The 24,463-nt window shown below is 38.6% G+C and overlaps 1 protein-coding gene across 1 annotated transcript; it reads right to left on the bottom strand.

Moving 5' to 3' along the window:
• Positions 1-3,271: 3,271 nt before the first annotated feature.
• Positions 3,272-23,865, bottom strand: LOC124275567 (elastase-like). The gene is made up of 2 exons (XM_046711148.1): positions 23,620-23,865; positions 3,272-6,410 (listed from the first exon to the last, which is right to left on the bottom strand). The coding sequence occupies exons 1-2, from the start codon at positions 23,648-23,650 to the stop codon at positions 4,438-4,440; spliced, it is 2,004 nt and encodes a 667-aa protein (XP_046567104.1). The 5' UTR covers positions 23,651-23,865; the 3' UTR covers positions 3,272-4,437.
• Between the last annotated feature and the right edge of the window lie 598 nt (positions 23,866-24,463).

The following is a 24,463-nucleotide window of genomic DNA, read 5'->3' as shown; positions in this document are numbered from 1 at the left end:
AACTGAATTAATGCTGACAATGACAACAATACAGATGTTCACCTCCGTGTCGAATTTCATTCATCTACTAGTATGTTCAATCTTAATCGACTAATGTATGCTTAAATAGGTTGAATACATTTCCTTATATATATTTGGCCTATGCGTTTCTTTTTTTGAAGAGTGTAAAAGTGCTACACGATCACCAACCGACTGGTATTCATTCTCAGTTCCCGGGGCCCGTGATGATCCGGGTTAGAAATGGTCTTCAGCAACCCATGCTTGTCGTAGGATGTGACTAGCGGGATCGGGTGGTCAAGCTCGCTGACGTGGTTGACACATGTCATCGTATGCCAGTTGCATAGATCGATGCTCATGAAGCTGATCACTTGATTGTCTGGTCGATTATTTACAGACCGACGCCACAGAGCTGGAATATTGCTCAGCGCGGCGTTAGACAACAACCAAACCAGTTATGATATCGGCTACCTACTCGCTACTGCGTGCGCAGAGGCTTGAACTGAGTTTCTCGCCGAAGAAACACTACAAGTGTAATAATGCAGATTTCTTAATACCCGAGTCAAATTCGACCTTTGCACGGTCGGTCAGGATGAAGAATCTCATGCAAAGGTCAGTTTGTGGTTGTGTTGATAAGCCAAGACCAGCTTCTGTATCTAAGTAACATCTGCTCCGGTCCACAAAGTGATCGCAGATTGCACGAAAACGATGGTCCGTTCGTGAGTGAGGTGTGCTTAACACTGATATTTTAGTTATGTCATCGTGTAGGAGGAAAACCCCAAATCACGGATATTGCTTCGATAGGCCAGGGGGTATAAAGACAAATGTGGCTTATTGCTGGAATGTTGCTCAAACCAGCGTAAAACCCAATAAACTTTTAATACAATCACTAGTGGTTGTATAAAGCGTTTGCTTGTTATGCCGAAAACACTAGCGATTCCGCATATGAAGTGTTTGGGCGGGAGGGAGAAAAAGGAACGTATTTGGGATTGACTTCGGGTTGAAGATGATTTCCCATAATAAAAAGCGAATTGTGTGTACTATTCTTGAATACAACAGCTCTATATGCTAACCCTAACAGATGACATGCCGCAGTAGTAGTGAGTGAGTGAGTATGGTTTTACGCCGCTTTTAGCAATATTCCAGCAATATCAAGGCGGGGACTCCAGAAATGGGCTTCACACATTGTACCCAAGTGGGGAATTAAACCTGGGAATTGACGAACGAACGCTTTAACCACTAGGCTACCCCACCGCCACCTGCAGTAGTAACACGAACACCCCTCACATACACAGTGTACGACGCCAGGGTAACAACAACTACCAGCTTTTAGCGCCTTTTGGTACGACACGGTCGTAGATGGCCAACCTTCCGCAATCAACGCGGCTGTCAGAAACCGTATGAAAAGTATAACGCACACAATGGCGTAACTAAGCAGAAAGGGATTTCCTGACAACAGATTAAAACCAATACAATGGATATTCGATATTCAGTGAACCATTCATAATTTCTAACGGCATTTTTTCCGTTTGCGATTACTGGAATGTGTTCCGGTACATACTCAAGACGTTTTATACATATGCAATCTTTCAAAAAGTCACTAAAAGAAAACATTTAAATAAAACAAACGTACCGTTAAATGCGGTAAGCTATTAGTTGTCGTCTTGACAAGCATGACTATCTTATAACACAGTGTACGTTTGTAAATCACCTTTTTGTCCCTTAAACAGTTTAGAAATACGATGTTAATTTCTTGAAAGAGTGTCTTGATGGCGAAATAATGAAGATAAGCACAATTTAATTGCTACAACTTTGAAATGAACCAAATCCTGTGCCAAATGCTTACACTCCTTTCATCATGTGCGCTGGGCTGGGGAGATCGCCTTTCCCTGTAACGATGTAAGATGTAACGAGTTAGAAACCTGTCATGACTGACTGACTGACTGACTGAGTTTGGTTTTACGCCGCTTTTAGCAATATTCCACCAACATCACGGCCCAAGGGGAAACCAGAAATGGGCTTCACACTAGGCTGTACCCATGGGGATTCGAACCTGGGTATTCGGCGTGACGAGCCAACGCTTTAACCATTAGGCTACCCCACCGTCGTAGATGTTAAATAAAACAAACGTACCGTTAAATGCGGTAAGCTATTAGTTGTCGTCTTGACAAGCATGACTATCTTATAACACAGTGTACGTTTGTAAATCACCTTTTTTGTCCCTTAAACAGTTTAGAAATACGATGTTAATTTCTTGAAAGAGTGTCTTGATGGCGAAATAATGAAGATAAGCACAATTTAATTGCTACAACTTTGAAATGAACCAAATCCTGTGCCAAATGCTTACACTCCTTTCATCATGTGCGCTGGGCTGGGGAGATCGCCTTTCCCTGTAACGATGTAAGATGTAACGAGTTAGAAACCTGTCATGACTGACTGACTGACTGACTGAGTTTGGTTTTACGCCGCTTTTAGCAATATTCCACCAACATCACGGCGGGGGAAACCAGAAATGGGCTTCACACATTGTACCCATGGGGGGATTCGAACCTGGGTATTCGGCGTGACGAGCCAACGCTTTAACCATTAGGCTACCCCACCGCCCACCTGTCATGAAGAATGGAGTTTTGTTTGGCAAAAAGCTGTTTTGACCGTCAAAAAACGAACCTTCGCGTTTATAAGCTACATCAATAAGTTAAAGAATGTCTGTTTTCTTTCTTAAATATTTCGAAGCTTCTTCAGAAATGGTGACTAAAATGTACACATGATATTACAAACCAATATATTGTACATGCTTCAATGTCATTAAGACAAAGCAGTATGTTTTCGAATGAATCTATCGGCTTCCTGATAGGAACCTATTTATTTAGTTAAGATGGTATATATGGTATATACTAAGTGTCCAGGATCTTTTCATATACTAGGGCGGTGGGGTAGTCTAGTGGTTAAAGCGTTCGCTCATCACCTCAAAGAACCGGGTTTGATTCCCCACATGGGTACAATGTGTGAAGCCCATTTCTGGCGTCCCCCGCCGTGATATTGCTGGAATATTGCCAAAAGCGGCGTAAAACTAAACTCACTTACTCAATTTACATATACCCTCTTTGGTCAGTCGTTTCTATAATTGTAATCCATAATTCTACATTACAAATATGTTCACTTAACACATGATCACTTTTCTTGTGCACTTGTTCACGTAGCACAATTTCATGGCATACATTAGAGTTATACATTGACATAATATTACAGTACATAAAAACGAAAGCATTTCAAGTAGTTAGAAATGTTTACTGGTGTTTATTTCCTGAAACAGAAGAAAACAATCACGATAACATATTTTCCAACAACCAATATATTGAAAAGAGAACACAATTTTCTATCAACCTATCAATCAATCTATTTACAATCTTCTAACACAAAATGAATACGGAAAGACCAAATGCCGAACTGTTGTACAGACATTGGCCTTGAACATAGTAATATATGAAGTAGTGTTAATTGGCGAGTAGATGTCATAAATCGTAAGACAATATTTAATCAAATGTATGCCATACATGGATAACTATTCATCAGGATGTATCATTCTAAATAGCTCAAATGATAATTATCATGTCCATCGCTCTGTATAATTACAAAGTACATAAGGTGCTAATATGATATTTCAACTCTTGAGAAACATGAGAGCAAAGTATTGGCGTTTATTTCAATTTAGAAACAACGCACGAACATATTATCACTCTGAAAAAAAGAGTTGGTGAATTTGTCTTTCGTAAGTGATACTCCAAATATTCATTAATATTTTGTAATACCAGCATGAATATTGACCAATATCTGCCAGAGAGTAAATGACGTTTTCTTGTCCCCCTTCCGTGTATGCGTAAATGTAAAAGGAGTATATCACACTTCAGGAGTTTCCAAATAATTAATGTAGAAATGTCTGTCAAACAGAATGATCATAAATCCAAACAAATACATTTAACTAAGTCAAAATACCATATATACCTGAAATTCGACATGAAATCGTTTCCAAGGGAATCCTACATCGTAAACAGGATTCATCATTCAGAAACTTGTCAGTCCGGATTATTTCACTGGGTGTATTATTATCCGGTATAAGAAGGTTTTGAACTTACAAAATGTTAAACATTTATAATCTGTAAAACTACAAACCAAGTATTTGATCAACTGACCTTTCCACTCAGAATGTCAGTACACATACTGAACTCTTACAGAATCAGTACTGACACCATCTTGGTCATTGTGTGAATATATCACTATATTACTCAGAGAGCCAACTACCCATATTTTTCTGGTATTTGATTGGCAATCAAAGTTTAATGCATATTCAAATTTGCTTCTGCACCTGTTCAGTCTGGGAAAACTATGTAAGAGAATCCTCTGCAAGAACAATCCTTGTATACGCGTCCGTCTTTGATGGGATCATCCAGCCCAAAGGTCAATGCCCCAACACTCTAGAGCATAGAACGCTCTGTACAAGAAGTTCCGATGGGTGTAGTAGTCCAAACAGAAGTAGCCTGCCCTAACCGATGCATCTTTGATCGCTATTCGACTTTTTGTTGAGAACCGGACAAAGAAGTATCTGGAATCCAGATTCGTTACATTATACTCCATATAGTTGTTTTCATCGGCCAGAGGCACGGTGTTTTTAGTTTGTCTGTTCCAGGATTCGCTGATTAGTTCTATGAATATATCCTTGCCACTTTCGCTTGTTGCTTGGATATAGAAGGAGCTAGCCCACTCGGGAACCTCAATGGCAAACACTGGGTTTATCGATCTGGAAACGGTTACCCCAGTTCGGGTTTTATTGTGCCTGAGATGGAGAATGTGATCTTTAATGTCGCATGCCTCAATGCCAACGTCGGCGAAGGACTTTATATAGTGCTCTGCTGTCTGACCAAGGTCATAAGCCGATTTCATAATATCACACGCTCCGTCTGAAAAGTTGCTGAGGGGATGCCAGTACATTTTATTGGCATGGAGAAACACTCTGAAGACGTCTCTTGGATCATCGCTGTATTCTTGACACAGAAGGTAAAACACGCGGTTGTAGATTCCACTGCAACCATGAGGATCAATTCCTTCTTTGTACTTCTTCATATGCTTGATGGATCTCCCGTTCTTTGGTGGATCGTCCAGATAGCGCATCGATCTTTCATGGAACATAATTCCGTAGCCAACTCTCCAGTCGATAACGTCAAGGTACAACTCTGCCATTTCACCAGCCATGTCCGAGAAGGCTTCATTCAACCCTCCCGTCTGGCTGACGTACAACAGCCCTGCGTTTTTTTCACTGAAGCCATGAGCAATTTCATGTGCAGCAATATCAAGGGCAACAAAAGGATAGACCTGTCTTTTCCGACCATCTCCAAAGGTCACATTCTGGCCGTTCCAGAAAGCATTCACATGATTCTTGGAGAAGTGCACTCTCATGACCAGGTTTTCAACAAGCTTATGGCCAAACCATTCCAGGAACATCCTCTGTATCTGTGTCCCATAGTACAAAGCGTCAAGGGCTGGGGAGTATGCTCCGTTAATGGAGTCATTGTACGTCTGATCACAGTCGAAGCTTGCGGTCTCAGTGATGTTCTCCAGTTCTGTGTGCTGCATGTCGACAACTTTCACAAGGTCATTCTCCAAATAGCAAGTATTCCCTTCCTTTCGCAGTTCCAAACACTGTGGAATTATTCCATACTCCCGTTTACCTATCTTTTCATTACCCCCGTAGAGCCTATGACGCTCCTTGGGGAAACATGTCTGGAGATTATTCCATGCTTTAATCACTTCTCCAGTTCTTGTGTTAATGATTGCCGTTGGCCGTTTCACCTCTTCCTCCATTTCAATCAGATATTCCACGATTGCAATTGGAAAAGCTGTACTGTTGTCATCTATATGTACATCATACACAATCTTACGATTTCCTATATTTTCAGTGATATTTTCATCATTGTTAAGGTTGATAAGTATATTATACAGTTCCTCTTCGGATAACTCGTGATCAAAGTCTTTTAATTCGGTTTCAATATCTTCAATAATCGTGCCACTAGCATCAACAAGTGTCTCATTGTCATCGTCCACTTTGACCGTCACAATTGTGTCAAATACGTCCCTACCCCGATACCGTTCTTTCATCTTCCTCAATGTGACGCCGTGGACGGTGACAACTTCATTGACAGTTTCAAACCTCTCTGCGCCCTTTAGTCCAAGCATCTCTTCGGCGTATTCTTCAGGGCGTATTGAAGCTCCTCCAGCAGATCGCTTGGCTCTGTGGGAGTCTGTCATTTCAGGAGGCTGTCTTGTCTGGTAGCCCAAGGGAACACTTGACACCTGTGTCAGTTTGTCTCGGGCGCTCATCCGTTTGGCTGATTGTACTTCATGGTGAGTGAGGGCCGCCACTGGAAGTATATACATCAGAGAGTAAATAGAACTATACAGATCACTTCCAAAAATTTAAAACAAAACAAGGCAATGTTCGTTTTGCTGAATCAAATTTTCACTCAGGGTACAAGACTATGTTATATTACATGTAACAACTGATCATGTACCCCAAAACTACAAAAAACATCATGATACAGTTTCAATAATGATAAGCGCGACGTTCATCAACAAACTGAAGAGTATTACAAATCGAATACATTTTGTTTAATATACTCTATTTTGCTGCAGAACAATATTTTCTTTTGTTTTATACATGTGTGACTTTGTAGGACCTTTATATGTAAACAACTGTCAAAATAATATTTTAACACGACTTTGATTTCATTATTTACGCAATCTATAATTCTACCACATCTCAGCGATTCAGAAACACATGCTCGAGATATGGTCGGAATAGTTACTTGTTTATGCTTTAGCAAATGTTTGCTATGAACGGCGACAGTTTTTTGTCGATTTTGTTAATATGATATCAACGCTTAGCCGAATCTGGAGCAGTACCAATTCCAAGGCAGGTTCCTGGCTCGTTCTCCTGCGTATCTCATCTCATTTTACTTACGAGAGGGATGACAAATATAACTGTTTTTCACTGACTTTAATTGTAAATGCCCAGGAATGGTGTTTCACTCGCTCATCTTTAAAGTTGCCATATATTGTTGGATGGAAAAGTCCAGTTAGTCCCTCGCCACCATAATATTCGGTAAATATATCAGCTAAATTCACACAAGCCTTTACGTTTATAACTCATTAAACGCAACAACACACTGAAATAAGTTTTTGTAAATAGACCAATCGACTATCCAGACTGCTTACTTAACACAAACATACAAAAGCCCACGCAGACAATATTGCAGTGTCAGTGACGTCAAAGATCCGGGTTCGACTCCCCACATGGGTACAATGTGTGAAGCCCATCCCCCGCGAACTTTCTTTTTAATGTCAAGTGAAGTTGCACAAGTAACCAGTACATACTCGGTGCGGATTACCTGCCAGTTACCCTATCAGTGTTACCTGGCAATTACCCTATCAGTGTTACCTGGCAGTTACCCTATCAGTGTCACCTGGCAGTTACCCTATCAGTGTTACCTGGCAATTACCCTATCAGTGTTACCTGGCAGTTACCCTATCAGTGTTACCTGGCAGTTACCCTATCAGTGTTTCCTAAAGACTAAGACGTGGATGCCCGGTTGGCAAGTACGCACTGTTCTCGTAGTGTAAGTTATGTAAGTTGACAGGTAATTGCCCTACCACAGGTAATGCGTTTACAGAGATAATAATAAATTGAATATCCTGTAGCAAACAGATTCTTAGCATACCAAAATGTATCTCTTGACGCATTACGTATAATATTGTCATATGCAATCATTTGAACGCCTTGATCGTCGACTGTCTGAGAGAGCAATCGCTGATCACGTCGGAGAGGTATCATGCGATGTATCCAAAGCTTTTGATCGTGTGTGGCACAAAGGGCTTGTATGTAAATTAGAGATGTATGGTATTAGAGGCCAGCTTTTGCAATGGATATCGAGTAACATAAGTGATCGCAGTCAACACGTCTTTGTAAACGGAGCTACAAAGCGTATATCCAAGCCCAGGTACTTAACAGCTGGCGTCCCCCAGGGATCAGTATTGGGACCCTTTTTGTTCGTGGTCTATGTTAACGATATTGCTGATAAATTAGATTGTGTAACAAGACTTTTTGCTGATGATACCTCGCTTGGAAAATCATCGAAAAATACTAAAGAAATCGAAACTTCTCTTAATACCAATTTAGACATATTATATAGCTGGAGCAAAAACTGGCTGGTCTCATATAATCCTGAAAAAACAGAAGCAGTGTTGTTTTCCATGATTGATGAAACTGAAGAATTGAAATTATATTTTGACGGAAAGCAAATCAATTTGGTAAACAATCATAAACATCTCGGAATAACATTTGAAGCAAAAGGCAAATGGTCTTGTCATACTAATCAATTTATCAAGTCGTGCTCCAAAATGATATCATCAATGCGGAAATTGAAATACTTACTAAACAGAAATACAATCAATACTATTTATAAGATATTTATCAGACCACACTTTTAATATGCTTGTGAATTATGGGATGGCTGTACTGTACAGCAGAAAGAAAACCTAGAGAAACTTCAGTTAGAAGCTGCCAGAATAGTTACGGGTCTACCTAGATATACTTCACGTCAAATTCTATATTATGAGACAGGCTGGGAAAGGCTGGATGAACGAAGAAAAAGAAGAAAACTTTGTCTATTCTACAAAATTCAAAATGATTTAGCCCCTGTATACTTAAAAGATATTACTCCAGATAGTGTTGGATCAAGATCTAATTATAACCTTAGGAATGCTAACAATATTATTCTACCTTCTGCAAACTTAAGACTTTCATATGATTCCTTTTTTCCATCAACTGTAAGAATGTGGAATAATATTTCTGATACCGAAAGAAATCGACCTTCATTACAAAGTTTCAAGTCGTACTTAAAGTGCGAGCAACCTGTAGCTCCATCATATTACTCGTTTGGAATTAGAAAATTAAATATTATACACACAAAGTTGAGATATATGACTAGTCAGCTAAATTTTGATCTGTATCGTTTCAACATGAAAGATTCTGCTTCTTGTTACTGTGGTAATACTTGTGAAAATGTACATCACTTCCTATTAGAATGTAAACTGTACAACATTCAAAGGGAAATATTAATGTTAAATTTAAAAAGTATTGTAAATCGAGACTCTCCAATTACATTGTCATTGATGTTATTTGGAAGTCCTGATATGACCATTCAACAGAATGAATACGTTTTTAAAGGTGTGCAAACTTTTATTCATCAATCAAAACGTTTTCCTATGAGTTGTATCCCTTCCTCTACTTAACTTTCCTATCTCTTCTCTCTATTCTTTCCTAATATGTATATAATTGAAAATGTATGTATGTAAATATTAGGGAGCGGGTATTTTAAGTTGGATTACTTGTCCCCAATCCCTTTCACATTTGTGAATAAAATATGTTTAAATCAATCAGAGGTATCATGCATTTTCACATGTCACATATCACCACTGCATATCCTTCCACGTCAGCATACCGCCCATGCATATCTGTCCACATCGGCAAACCACCCATATATCCTTTCACTGCAGCATACCAACCCTTCATATATTTCGACATAAACACACGCCCATGCATATCGTTTCATTACTTTCCACATCAGCTAACAACCCATTTAAATCCATTCAAATCAGTACACCAAACATTCATATCTTTACATATAAAAATACGCTCATGCATGTAACCGTCCACATCAGCATATCAAACATTCATATCTATCCACATAAAAATACGCTCATGCATGTAACTGTCCACAGGAGTATACCAAACATTCATATCTTTCCACATAAAAGTACGCTCATGCATGTAACTGTCCACATCAGCATACCATCCATGCATATCTTTTCACATTAATGCATATATTCCCCAGCATGACTTACTGACATATATTTGGCATATTGTCGTGATATCCGACTATTAGATAATAGATGAATTTCAATCGAGGGGAACATGTGCAAAATAGTTTAAATCTTGAAAACACGACTCAGATGGTTTTACATGCTAAACGTCATCAACGACAAACACGATAGAGGATACACTACACATTGTCTTAATTGTTACAATAGTTAAATGGCAAATTATATGATTTCAGTTGACAATATATCAGGTTTAAACTTTAAACTTCACATTGAGCAGGGATGCAGCATACATGACCGTAGCCAAGCTTTCTAAGGGGTTTATACGTTTCTAAATTTGACCATCAGGGACACAAAAGATTCCCCGATGCAGTTACCTAATTTGACTTAAAAGTGAACACTTGACTTGGCATTGCATGTATGTTTGACGGGTGCCACCAATGGAATGGGCGCAGGATACCTTTTCGCGAACATCTGGTATCTTCAGCGGGTGTTTTGCTGCTTATATTCAAAGCTGTAGCCTCCTTTAGAGTGATAAATGACCTTATTGCCGGTATCGTGTTTGTGACTGTTAAAGGGTTTATTGCCAAACTGTCGAGAGAGCAATGCCTGCATTTCTTTCAAAACAACCGTGTTGTCGGACTAGGAAATGACTTCTGAAATACCCAGGGAACCAAGCCACTATCTTGATTGACAGACCAATTCGTTCCTGGCACTATATCGTTCCGGTCTGTCATTTACTGACAATATGTCTATCACAGACGTGGCAGATGTTTTCTTGGTGTGATTGCCATCTTAGAATCATCGAAAAAAACAAAACCATTTTTGAGATTCCATAGTGCTGAAGGCTATGACAGGGGCCTTCGGTAAATCTACAACCTGATCTTGCCACAGGTTCGTCGTTCTCATCCGAACAGCAGGTGAGGCATCATTTGAAACAAAACAAAAAATCCTGCATGCCTTTTATTCCTTTCCTTTTACAAGAATTTAGTTTTAGGGTGCAGAATATATTTTGATATACTACAGGCAACTAGAATTCAGAATAATAACAACAAATACAGAAATAAATGGGATTTAGAAGTAAACGAATGTATATCTGATAATGATTGGAAACATATCCATAAAATACCGTTCAGGGCCCTTGTTAATGTAAAACATCAATGGTTTCAATATAGTATCATTCACAGGTGTATATCAACTAACGAAATGCTATCAAAAATGAAATTGATTGAATCCAATGCTTGTACTTTCTGTAACACAAGTGTTGAAACCATAATACACATATTCTATGAATGTGATATTGTCAAAGAGATTTGGAATAATGTTATTGCGTGGATTCAACATAAAGCAGGCACTCTTCTTCATTTAGATAAGAAAAAGGTATTATTTGGTTACCCTGAGAAAAGAAATGATGTGCTCAATCGCATCATTATTATCACAAAATACAATATTTTCAAATCAAGACTAGCAAACAGACATCCAAATATTTCACACATTAAAAAAAGAGGTCGAAATTTCATACAATTTAGATAATTACAACTCAAAGATAAACTGTAGCGTGATGTCATGTGCTCTTTAGTTGAAGATTCAGTTTATGTCATACTCTCTGTATTTACTCAATACTCTCATACTGTCTGGTTTGATTGATATCTAAATTCCAGAAGTCTGGAATTAGTGGACTTTTCTTGACACATTGACTTTGTACGAACAAAAAGGGAAATAAATAAAAATCATTTGAAACAAGTGCTAAGAAATACAGGTCTGATCATATACTCATGCCAATAATGGTTGTCACCCCCCTCCCCACCCAAACCCAACACACACCTAACACCCGCACCCCACCCCCCTCTCCAATTAATAAATTGAAGGGGGTGACAACCATTATTGGCATGAGTATACATACATCTAGACGTTGAAATACCACAGTTTTCGCGCGTGAGAAATAGCCATAGCTTCTGTTTAATCATTCACTGCTTGAGTGACGTATTTTGAGTTAAGTGAAGTAAGTTTGAATCAGTTTTAGGAGGTCATTTCACCAGAACTTTATCCTTCCTTTGGGATAATAGTTACATTGCACTTCTCATTGTAATCGCAGTAAATGATATTCAGTTAATAAATTATTCTGATAGAAAACATATGGGGTTTTTTTCTGAAAGGATCTTTGGCAAACTAAAAGTTCCAATTCCAAAGTTTCTAAAAACTTCATGTGAATAATAGACAAATCATGCAAGTGACAAGCAGCCTGCATTACTTCTGACTTCTGACGTCTGACTTCTGAGTTAACTTCAAGACAGAACTGAACTATCAGCAAGTCTAACCCAAGATGTTGTTTCACCAGAAGTACTGACATCATCCCTTTCTGTCAAGACAATCAGCTGGGGCTAAAGACCTCAGACGACATATCCACACGAAAACCTCTAGAAGAAACCATTTTGGCATCCTCCACACATGTAGTTTTGTTGTACGCATGTCGGAATGAACGAATATCTCAAGTTTCTCATTCTTATGAATGCCTTTGATATATTTCATAGTACCTTATACAGTGTATGAAATGAGGCCCGTCCGACTGCCCGAGACGGTCTAGATTTCTGACGGACGGTCTAAATATGCAGCTAGCCAGCCCGATGGTCGGTAAAATTTTAGATATTCAGTACATCTGAGTAAATTCACCATATTTGGTCTGGTTAAACCCATTTTGGGCTGGTAACATTTTGAAGTTACCGGCCCTGATGTCTGGCTGGACTTTTGGCTTATTTCATACACTGCCTTATATTTATTCAAGCAGCTCGTGTGCCAAAAGGTGCTTTGTCCTTTCACTTTTCGATCAATTAAGTACGTGTAGAGATTATTTTGTTTACACGATGCACATCAGTAAACAAAGTACGGCAACATGTGGCATTATGCATCCTTATTTACATGTATCTTCCAGATTGTACTGGATCCTGTGAACTGCTTCTGGTACTGTACCGGGGAACATAAAGATGTGTGGTTTAGCCTTTTGAGCTTGTAACACAGTCATGCCTTTAACAGATCCAAACTAGACGTGGAAAGAGAGCCGTTTAAACAATGATCCTATGCCGGGATACGATGACTCACAACAGAATTCTTAATCACCATCATCCCTCAACGTTACAACAAGCAAAACGAAACCAGTATCATTTATCGATAGTTTGACATTTACCATAACCCTGTGTAGATTATTGGAGAGTAGATAAGAACTTGAAGCTAAACCTTGCTACAGCGTTGATCTAATGGGCGTTTACCATTTCTGGTTTAATAAGACGTCATATTGACGGGCTGTTATCAAAACCGGCGTACTATCAAAACCGGCGTACAAATATAACCTCTGATTCAAACGGATTCTTAGTGACACAACATGTTTGTTCTTTTAACGCATTTTCATCACTTACACAGGATAGTCTGGTGGCTTCTTCAGAACAATTTTAGGGGCGGTGGGGTAGCCTAGTGGTTAAAACGTTCACTCGTTACGCCGAAGATCCGGGTTCGATTCCCCACATGGGTACACTGTGTTAAGCCCATTTCTGGTGTCACCGCCGTGATATTGCTGGAATATTGCTAAAATCGGCGTAAAACCAAGCTCACACACTCACTCACTTTTTCAAAGTAAAACCATGTTCTCTGAATATTTGTCGGGGTTCAATTTGAAACCAAAACTACATTGGTGTTGTAACGTTCGCAGTGATTTCGCCACATTGTTCTTTTTGTAGACTCAGGGACGTGTTATTGCGGTTTTAAACCTCTGATATCAGATATGTGTACTTTCATAATCAAATTCGATTTGAAAAGAAAAGAGATGTTTTCATTGTTATTTTCGAATGGCCTGTTTCAAATATAGAAAACACCTGTCTATTGGACTTGTGTACAAATGTGCTACCATCCATGCAGTCTACCCTATACACATGCTGAAAGCCAATACGTGTTTAGCTTCTCTGTATAGTCTGGCAACAGACTGCAGTTCACTTCTATGTGAGTGCAGAAAGACGAGTAACTCCAAAAACAATAAATAACCAGAATAATAATCCGTGAAATTACTCACGTTTTCAGTTTAGTGTGACTGTTTTTCATTCACAGATTTCCAAAGAAACACTGTGAAATACCACACGCTGCTGAGAATGTTCTATCGTTTTAGAAAGTGCCGAAAATACGTGTATTTGTAATAGTGTATTTTCAATAAGTCTTTGAAAATGATACGTGCTGAGAAGAAACGTGAAACGCAAGGCCAGATCTTCCAGGCAAGCTTGTCTAACCATGTTGATCCAAGAGTTGTAAATAATTCTTGTCCAAGTCAAAACACATATACCTATATAGGTTACGTTACGAACGTAATGTACTTGTGGACAAACATGCTCTGTTTATACCATCCCAAGCATAACAAATAAACGTGTTTGTGTGTTATAGTAACAGCGTCTAATGAACAGTTAAAGGTATAATCCTCCTGGAACAGTAATTTGGGTTTATGATTGTATTAAAGGCAGCCATCGAATTTAGCTATAGCATTGTATGTTCCTGTGGAAGTATTACATTGAGAATGAAGAACATATATTATTAATCTGTGAACAATATCATCAGTTGCGGCATAATATACTGGGCATATCTACATGTAATTCTGATACTACATATGTTAACTTAATATCACCTCAAGACTTCAGTCAGTTGAGAAAGATTTCCTTATATTTATATAAGGTCCAGCAAATTATTGACAGGAGTAATATGTAATTACATTTTCCATGGTCTTATAATGTTTTTGTACAATGCGCAGAATTTATATGTCAATATGATTGTATTTTGGGCCAGTGGCCTTTATGCTGAATAGATATCTGCCTGTCTGTGTGTCTGGTATGTCCCTGTAACAATTCCAAGGTTTTGTTCAGGTTTTGTTTAACGCCGCACTCGGCAATATTCCAGCTGTATGACGGCGGTAACATAAAATTTCTTAAATAATCGTGTCTAAACCCGACAATCCAGGGATCACCACCATGAGCATCGATCTACGCAACTGTTATACGATGACATGTGTTAATGACGTTTAACATCGAAATAACGGGAGTAATACAATCGCGCTATTGCCTAATGCCGGGAGGAATAATATGAAGAAATAGTGGAAGCAATATATATTTGTTTAATACGTTATATAATGTCAGATTAGCAAGAGTGACTGATATGGGTACATTTAAAAATGTTCAGGCTGTTGTATAACGTCCACATAGCAAGAGTAATATGAATATATAGAACAAACTTTATGGATAACAACTTCTTTTTATTCGTGAGTGCGACGTTTCGATACAGATTCTTGTACCGTTGTCAGGCATAATTATGCAAGAATCTGTATCGAAACGTCGCACTCACGAATAAAAAGAAGTTGTTATCCATAAAGTTTGTTCTATATTTTACTTCCCAACTTCTAAAATGCCACTTAATATGAATATATTATTAAAGGTGAGGTTGTGTTCCAGCAACTGTAGCATGAGTAAGTTTGATGAAGTTGAGGATGACGTTTATCATCAAAATAACGGTTGTAAATATAATTGGGCTGCTGCCTAAAGTCAAAATTGTGGAAGCAATATAACTTTGATTGATTATGTTGAGAATGTTGTATAATGTAAAATTAGCAAGGCTAATATGAAGATGTTTGATAAAGTTGATGCTGTTTATAACGTCTATATAGCAACAGCAATATGAAGATGTTTGATAAAGTTGATGCTGTTTTTAACGTCTATATAGCAATAGCAATAGCAATATGAAGATGTTTGATCAAGTTGAGCCTGATGTTTAACGTCTATACATCAATAGCGATATGAAGATGTTTGATACAGTTGAGGCTGTTGTTTAACGTCTACATATCAATAGCAATATGAAGATGTTTGATCAAGTTGAGGGTGTTGTTTAACGTCTATATAGCAATAGCAATATGAAGATGTTTGATCAAGGCTGTTGTTTAATATGCATCAATAGCGATATATGAAGATGTTTGATCATAGCAATAGCAATTGATGTTTGGCTGTTGTTTAACGTCTACATAGCAATAGCGATATGAAGATGTTTGATCAAGTTGAGGCTGTTGTTTAACGTCTATGCATCAATAGCGATATGAAGATGTTTGATCAAATTGAGGGTGTTGTTTAACGTCTACATAGCAATAGCAATATGAAGATGTTTGATCAAGGCTGTTGTTTAACGTCTATGCATCAATAGCGATTGAAGATGTTTGCTGTTGTTTAACGTCTATATAGCAATAGCAATATGAAGATGTTTGATCAAGTTGAGGCTGTTGTTTAAACGTCTATGAGGCTGTTGTTTAACATCAATAGCGATATGAAGATGTTTGTTTAACGTCTATATAGCAATAGCAAAATGTTTGAGGCTGTTGTTTAACGTCTATATAGCAATAGCAATATGAAGATGTTTGATCAAGTTGAGGCTGTTGTTTAACGTCTATATAGCGATATGAAGATGTTTGATCAAGTTGAGGCTGTTGTTTAACGTCTATATAGCAATAGCAATATGAAGATGTTTGATCAAGTTGAGGCTGTTGTTTAACGTCTATATAGCAATAGCAATATGAAGATGTTTGATCAAGTTGAGGCTGTTGTAGTTTAACGTCTATATAGCAATAGCAATATGAAGATGTTTGATCAAGTTGAGGTTGTTGTTTAACGTCTATATAGCAATAGCAATATGAAGATGTTTGATAAAGTTGATGCTGTTTTTAACGTCTATATAGCCATAGCAATAGCAATATGAAGATGTTTGATCAAGTTGAGGCTGTTGTTTAACGTCTATATATCAATAGCAATATGAAGATGTTTGATCAAGTTGAGGCTGTTGTTTAACGTCTATATAGCAATAGCAATATGAAGATGTTTGATCAAGTTGAGGCTGTTGTTTAACGTCTATATAGCAATAGCAATATGAAGATGTTTGATCAAGTTGAGGCTGTTGTTTAACGTCTATATAGCAATAGCAATATGAAGATGTTTGATCAAGTTGAGGCTGTTGTTTAACGTCTATATAGCAATAGCAATATGAAGATGTTTGATCAAGTTGAGGCTGTTGTTTAACGTCTATATAGCAATAGCAATATGAAGATGTTTGATCAAGTTGAGGCTGTTGTTTAACGTCTATATAGCGATATGAAGATGTTTGATCAAGTTGAGGCTGTTGTTTAACGTCTATATAGCAATAGCAATATGAAGATGTCTGATCAAGTTGACGCTGTTGTTTAACGTCTATATAGCAGTATGAAGATGTTTGATCAGGTTGAGGCTCTTGTTTAACGTATATACATCAATGGCGATATGAAGATGTTTGATCAAGTTGAGGTTGTTGTTTAACGTCTATATAGCAATAGCAATATGAAGATGTTTGATCAAGTTGAGGGTGTTGTTTAACGTCTATATAGCAATAGCAATATGAAGATGTTTGATCAAGTTGAGGTTGTTTAACGTCTATATAGCAATAGCAACATGAAGATGTTTGATCAAGTTGAGGCTGTTGTTTAACGTCTATATAGCAATAGCAATATGAAGATGTTTGATCAAGTTGAGGTTGTTTAACGTCTATATAGCAATAGCAATTGAAGATGCTAGATCAAGTTGAGGTTGTTGTTTTACGTCTATATAGCAATAGCAATCAAAGATGTTTGATCAAGTTGAGGTTGTTGTTTAACGTCTATATAGCAATAGCAGCATGAAGATGTTTGATCAAGTTGAGGTTGTTGTTTAACGTCTATATAGCAATAGCAGCATGAACATGTTTGATCAAGTTGAGGTTATTGTTTAAGGTCTTTATGGCAAGAGTAATATGAACATGTTTGATCACACAAAGGCTGTTAAACTCAAAATAGCAGGAGTAAAATGAGTACGTCTGTTGAACTTGAGGCTTTTAAGTAATATGAGTTCTTGATCACGTTTCAACTGTTAACTGACTCCGGAATAATAGGACCAACGTGATTAGTACGCTAAATCACGTTGGTTAACGCTAGGACATTTCGTCTATTGCTACGAGTGCTTTATCTACTCTAGGTGCACCAACCGTGCTGTCTGACTCCATGCTAATCCATTCCGTCTGTTTACGACGATATCTCTACTATGACTGGTTGTATAGTTGCTAAAAATTGTAATATAAATAGTATAATCATTTGTTTGACATTAGCTGTGGCTTATCAGAGGTGGAAGATGTTTGTTTACATATAATAAAACTCCACCCTTTTTATCCTATTTGTGTGTTGTTATAACATAGGATGAAGCATACGTTTGATAACACGAACCTGCAGATATGTTAACGATTACTCTTCTGAAGGGATTTTTACAAAAAAGAACGTTATTTGAAATTGCATTAAGTGTACAACCCGATCCTGGTAACGTAAACATGACGATAAACCTGTTTCAGGGTTTACCTGGATGTGTTCCGTGAAGTCGTGCATTTCATAACAACCGGCGTGAAATTGCTGGTGTAAAAATGACATCAAAGTTATAGGTAATGATGACAAACATTTAATGGTTTCCGACATCTTTCACAGGTATGTACAATCACGAGCATAACATCCGTGGGGTAGATAATGATACCTTTCTATTTAACTGCATCGTAATCAGCCGACTGAATGTTAACTGAGAAATCCGCCAGCTTTGATTAGACGATTTTCTGTAAGAATATAGTCAATTCAGATATTAAAACTGACATTCTGAATGTCACCAATGATATTTTCAAGCAGGTGACATTTAGCTTGTTGTATTTGGAATATGAACTAACCAAGCCAGCCAAAGATTTGCAGCTTTAGGCCAGACTGTTGCTATACCGAAATATATTACGTTACTTTTTTAAATCTATGGGAAACATTTGCTTTTGTTCAACCCTAATGCACATACAGACAGTTGCTGACAGTCCGTAAGTTTGGTTCAGCGCCATTGCGTAGATCGATGCTAATGCTCTTGATCACTAGATTGTCTGGTCCAGACACAAGGTCTAACATACCGCCGCCATATAGCTGGGCTATTGCTGAGTGCGGCTTTAAACAACAAACCAACCAACCAATCAACGGTATTTCCCTGTATATCACAAAGTGTCAGCTCGAAGTGAGTGAGTGAGTTAAGTTTTACGCCGCACTCAGCAACATTCCAGCTATATGGCGGCGATCTGTAAATCATCGAGTCTGGACCAGACAATCCAGTGATCAACAGCATGAGCATCGATCAATGCATTTTGGAACCGATGACATGTGTCAACCAAGGCAGCAAGCCTGACCACCCGATCCCGTTAGTCGCCTCTTACGACAAGCATGGGTTAGACCAGTTCTAAGCCGGATTTTCAAGGGTTGTCAGTTTGAAGTGGGAGCAAAGCCGGAATCGATGCAGGTCTGAGACAACTTGGATGAAACAGGAATGATGCCGGCAAAGTAAGTCATGTTATGAGTCCTTACAAGGATGCTCAGCCACGGTCATAGGGACGCAACTCAGTAGCCAAATCTGCATGGACCACAAGACCACAGTTCCCACAGTAACGACTCTGTCATTAATAACATTACACGACACCAGTAACATTAGGGAACATAACAGTATTTTGTAGCATAACAACCATAAATTATTTGTCATGACCAACAACCATGAAATGGCTTAAAGTTAAGCACAACAGCAATGACATTAACATAGCAGTAATGACCTTAATAACGCTTGATATGAAATTAATAAGCACTCATTATCACAAAATTAAAGACAGTGTGCACAAAAAGTAAGGAATTTAAAAACGGAAAGTTTGGACAACCACGTATTTTATTATGCCATGACTAACAATCATAGAACAGATTAAAGTTCCGCCTAACAACAACGACGTTAATAATATTGCGCATAACAGTAAAGAACTTAACAACGGAATTCTCAACAGTATGACATAAATGAGAACTCCTAACTATGAAATTAACGACAAAGTACACAACTGTGAAAATCACATCCCCTTTACCAAATTTTATACATGTTTTTCATTGAGTTAAAAATATGTTGCAGTTTTATTTAAACCGTTCTCTGTATTTACACTGCTGCCCATTAATTTGTGCAAGTTCGATGGAGTAATGAATCAAGTTCTTTATTGAAGATATACAAAAAACGATATGAAATATATACAAAAATGTGTAAGTATTGAAAATGGAGATAACATAACATTCGTTACCGATGGAATAAGAACAAATATGTTGTCAATATTTCGTGCAGTAAACAAATCCCTTTAAGTGATTGCTGATAGTGTAGAAAACACTAAATAGGAACAATGTGACATCTGTGGCAACATTCCACCTTGGCTGATGTTACTCTTTGCTAAATCCCGTCTAATGAGTTCGCGGTCTTATAGGCACACAGCACTATGCTATACGATAATGAGCACAGTTTAACCAGCACAGTGTGCACACATGATCTTAGAGAACGCATGCTGCAAATATTCTAAAAAACTGAAACTTGTAACCTTTTGACTTATTGGATAGCATAATTACTGTAGGATGGGTTTAGTTTATCGGTAGCTAATGCCTCCACATGTCACTTAAACATTTACAAATAACACTTTCGGCGGATGAAAGTGGTTTTTCAAAAGGCTTGAGCCAAAGCATTTACTCTACTGACGGATTCTGACGCTGAGCAGATAATTAGCAACGATAAAGTCCCTCACAACTTATGCTGTTTAAAAGAAGGTCTGGAACACCGTGTCAAAGACATTAGAGTGAGAGGGTTTCACATATTGAGTCCACACTGGGAATCGAACCTAGCATTTCGATGTGATGACGTTTTAACCATTAGGCTACAATACTGCCCATAAGGAAATACGAAGCACAACAAAGGTAAAGAACAAAACACAGTGGCAATATGCCCTGATAACACTGATACGACAGCGATGACAATCATCACCTCACTGCAAACAGTGGTCAAGCTTCCAAAATTGGCGTAGGTTGAGTATCCAGGGTGATAGTGATCTTCACACAACTCTTGGCCTTCTTGTAACGTGAGATGTAACGAGAGATGACTGGGGCAAACCCCAATAGATAATCAATAGTGTCCTGAACTGTCTCCAACTCTCAGGGTCAGACTATACTGTGATATTCCGGAAGGTTACATTTCCATACCGGTCTTGTCTCCCTGTCTAAATTTAGTACACCACAGACAGTTGACTCTGGGGACAAGCAGATGATTAAGTCAACGTATCTCTGATCCGGACTACCTTTGGGATCACTTCAACAATGACCTACTACATTCGTCATCTTGTATTCTTGCAGCACAATTAGTGGCCTATTAGTTAGGGTGTGAAACGGATTCATAATAGTTGGGTTGCTATCATTACAATGGTAAACTTAGGGGTTGCGAGAAGCCTTGATGTTTACTTGTCACATTTTGAGCGAGTTGTCTTATACGCTGCTTTTCAGCAATATTCCAGCAATTTGACAGTAGGGGACATCAGGAATGGGCGCCACACATTGTACCCACGTGGGAAATCGAAGCCGGTTATCGAGCGTTGCAAGCGAACACTTTAACCACTAGACTACCCATCCGCCTCGCTCGTCATTAAGATTATGGCTCGATACCACGTGCAGGCCACTTATCGGGTGAAGTTAAGCATATGTCGAGCGAAGTGGTTGTATGGATGACCGAGCTTGTATTTGGTCAATATGCCTTTGGTTACCCATCCTTGAATGACTACCCGGCAACCAGAAATTGTAATGTGTCTACTAATTTCATAGCGCTTCACAGGCTGCAAGGTTCGTATATTTCTCAGGGAGCTGAGATTTAAAATCGACTGCACACTTATATCCAGTGACTGCGGTTATGTATATACTCAAAACGCATTTGCGCAGTTCGCTTGTTTATTCAAATATGGGTGCAGTTTGGGAAATTTATTCTGGTTTGGTAAAGTGAAGTTTAACCGTTACTCACTTTAATTGTTTTTATTCATAACTGTTTAAACCACGTTTTATAAGTCCTGCAGGTTTGGGTCAGTTTTAGACATAAAGCTAGCTAAAGGAGTTTCTCCAGAATCCTCGGTGCTCAACCAACCGATTATAGCTCTACATACGAGGGTTGAAATAACTTAGCAGTAGCAGCTGTTTCCGAGCAGAGGAAGAGTAAAAAAGGACCACGTTTCGTTTGTGTAACAAGCAGTTATGCCTTACTGGGGCAGAACATTATCCCGAAAAGGAATTTGAACTCCGATCTGACATGCTAGTGATTTGTGAGAAAATACGCCGTCGTAAATACGTTGCCTGCGCATTCGCGAAGGACGCTGTCAGCAATATCGGCTAACCGCTGGCGCTGCTCCGATAGAATATCATCAACACTTGGTGCTCATGTTGTTAAAACAAGTTCCGTTACCCATCGGCAGCGAACTTGTTACGCTTTCTTTTAACTGAAGAAAATGAGAAGCTCACCTGAGTGTCTACTGATGTCAAGCATATGCAACTCACGATTTCATAAGGATATGCTAAGGGAAGGATGTGTGGACTGGTTGATTGGAGATGTTGTACGAATAGGAAGCAATCTGGGCTAGACTTGCCCCTTGTGAGCTTCATTTCAGAACAGAAAGTAGACATTTATGTATGTTATCTCCTCATGTCCTTAAGAGTGGGTACTAGCACAGTATCTTTGTCAGGAGTTGAATTCATTGTTTAACTCACACATTTGGGGGAACTAATTTTGTCGTCATTTTGAGAGAGCAGTGTAATATGGACGTTCTTCATACAGTGTCTCGCAAATGTCCGATGTTTAAACTATGCGGTACCCATTACTATTTTGTCGAATTTTCTTAATCTTCGAACGCACGCACGTAAGCAAGCACGGACGCCTCTATGGTTACTTTTGTTTATTGAAACATGAAATTAAGCTAAACATGCGTCAGTTCCTATAAGTTCCGGTTTGAACGCTAGATTTCCAAACACCGAGTCATATGTATTCCCCATCTGGACATCCCCTTTAAGTGTTTTCAAGTTCACAAGTCAGTAAACGTTTAAAACTCTGTTTTTTCTATTTATTTTTATAATTCTCCAAACTTGCACAGTTCTTAAAGTATAACAACCAGTGTATTGACGTCTAATTGGACCGAAAAATCATTGTGCTGAATTTTCATCCTGACATTACCTCCCTGGAAATATCCAAGCCATCTCCAGTGGAAGAAATATTTTGTTTAACAAACTGAATTATTCCAATGACTGAGCCTCCAATGTAACATATGGTTTATTTGGCCTTACATTTTCTCAGTAAAGTACAGATTCAAGTACTGTTACTGAGTTGATTCACGGGTGCGGTATTCGAGCCCACATTTTCAGAATAAAGCACCTAATCGACAACGCACATATTACACATCCTAGATTTGACCACTTTCTAAAGGGCATTGTGTATTCATGTAATTTGTTTTTAGATCTGTTAAAGGCTAGCCATAAATTCAAGCGATACACCAAACTTATTAGACCATAAAAATAAGCTGTCTGTATAGCACGATTCTTGTTCTGAAACATGACCCTTAAGACATAGAATATTCATTCGGTTACAACATGCATTCTTGCAGGAAACATATCTGCAAAATGGCAAAGCAGCATTCAGCTTTCTTGAAAACAATGAACAGCTGCATTATTCAAACATTTGCATACGATTACATAACAAGCGTAAATATGTCCTACACTGTCCACGTGGATAATGTCAAAAGTCTTACCTAAAACCAGACAGAAGATGTAGTTCCTCATGACGGTGCACCACAAGAATCGTTGAACTCAGTACCAAGTCTTGTAATGAACGAGGGGCAATCACTGGGTTAATTTTAACCTATATTTCGTGAAGCAAGGCACTATCGCCATAGCACTGGTAGCCACGTTATCCGGTGGGGGTTTTGACAGCAAGTCGGGAGCAGTAATACGACACGCCCCGGTGCTGGTCTCGCGTTCTCAACCGCAGGAAAACGAATCAGACTTTCTTCACGACTTGGCAACGCCGGTAGTTTCAGCGGCAAGAGATTGTCAGAGCAGATATCTTGGATATCTAGTAACCATTGACTGCATGTTTGTTTAGTAGAGGCAATGATATCTGTGGTATGCAATACATCTTGTGTTTTTGTGTAACAATGTGTACTCTATACTTACGTTTTAAGGAGTATTTGTGTATTTTGTGTGTGGTGCTTGAATGGCGTTCTAAGAAGTTGTCTGTGAATTGGAACGAGCTCGTTTTCAGAGGCTCACGAATGTACGTGGAGTATATTCTCGTTGCAAAATGAGTGAGTGAGCGAGAGAGTAGGTGAGTTGGTATGCTTGTACACTACTTTTAGCAATATTTCAGCAATATTCCGCCTTGGGCCTCTCGGTTCCATACAACACGGGTCTTCGGCATCACCAGCGGCCGCTTCTGAGAAGGGGAGCTTGTTGACACGGTGGGGTATTTTAAAATATTGTATCTGTGGCGCTTTGCATATAAATGACTTGTTATAATTTTTGGCTATTTACCCTAATATCCACGGCCGCGTCATACCAAAAGACGTTAAAATACCGGTATGGTACTTGTTGGTT

This window comes from Haliotis rubra, unplaced genomic scaffold, assembly GCF_003918875.1.
Source record: "Haliotis rubra isolate DU_JTF1 unplaced genomic scaffold, ASM391887v1 Scf20, whole genome shotgun sequence".
Classification (NCBI taxonomy): domain Eukaryota; kingdom Metazoa; phylum Mollusca; class Gastropoda; order Lepetellida; family Haliotidae; genus Haliotis; species Haliotis rubra.
The sequence above is the reverse complement of the archived record's forward strand: the minus strand, read 5'-3'. Positions and strand labels throughout refer to the sequence as shown.

What these genes read in the sequence shown, in the direction of transcription:
- LOC124275567 (XM_046711148.1), bottom strand. Translation starts at nt 23,650, where the DNA reads ATGAGGAACTACATCTTCTGTCTGGTTTTAG. An exon ending in CATCTTCTGTCTGGTTTTAG is followed by an intron (nt 6,411 to 23,619) that starts GTAAGACTTTTG and finishes ATATACTTCCAG; the next exon opens with TGGCGGCCCTCACTCACCAT.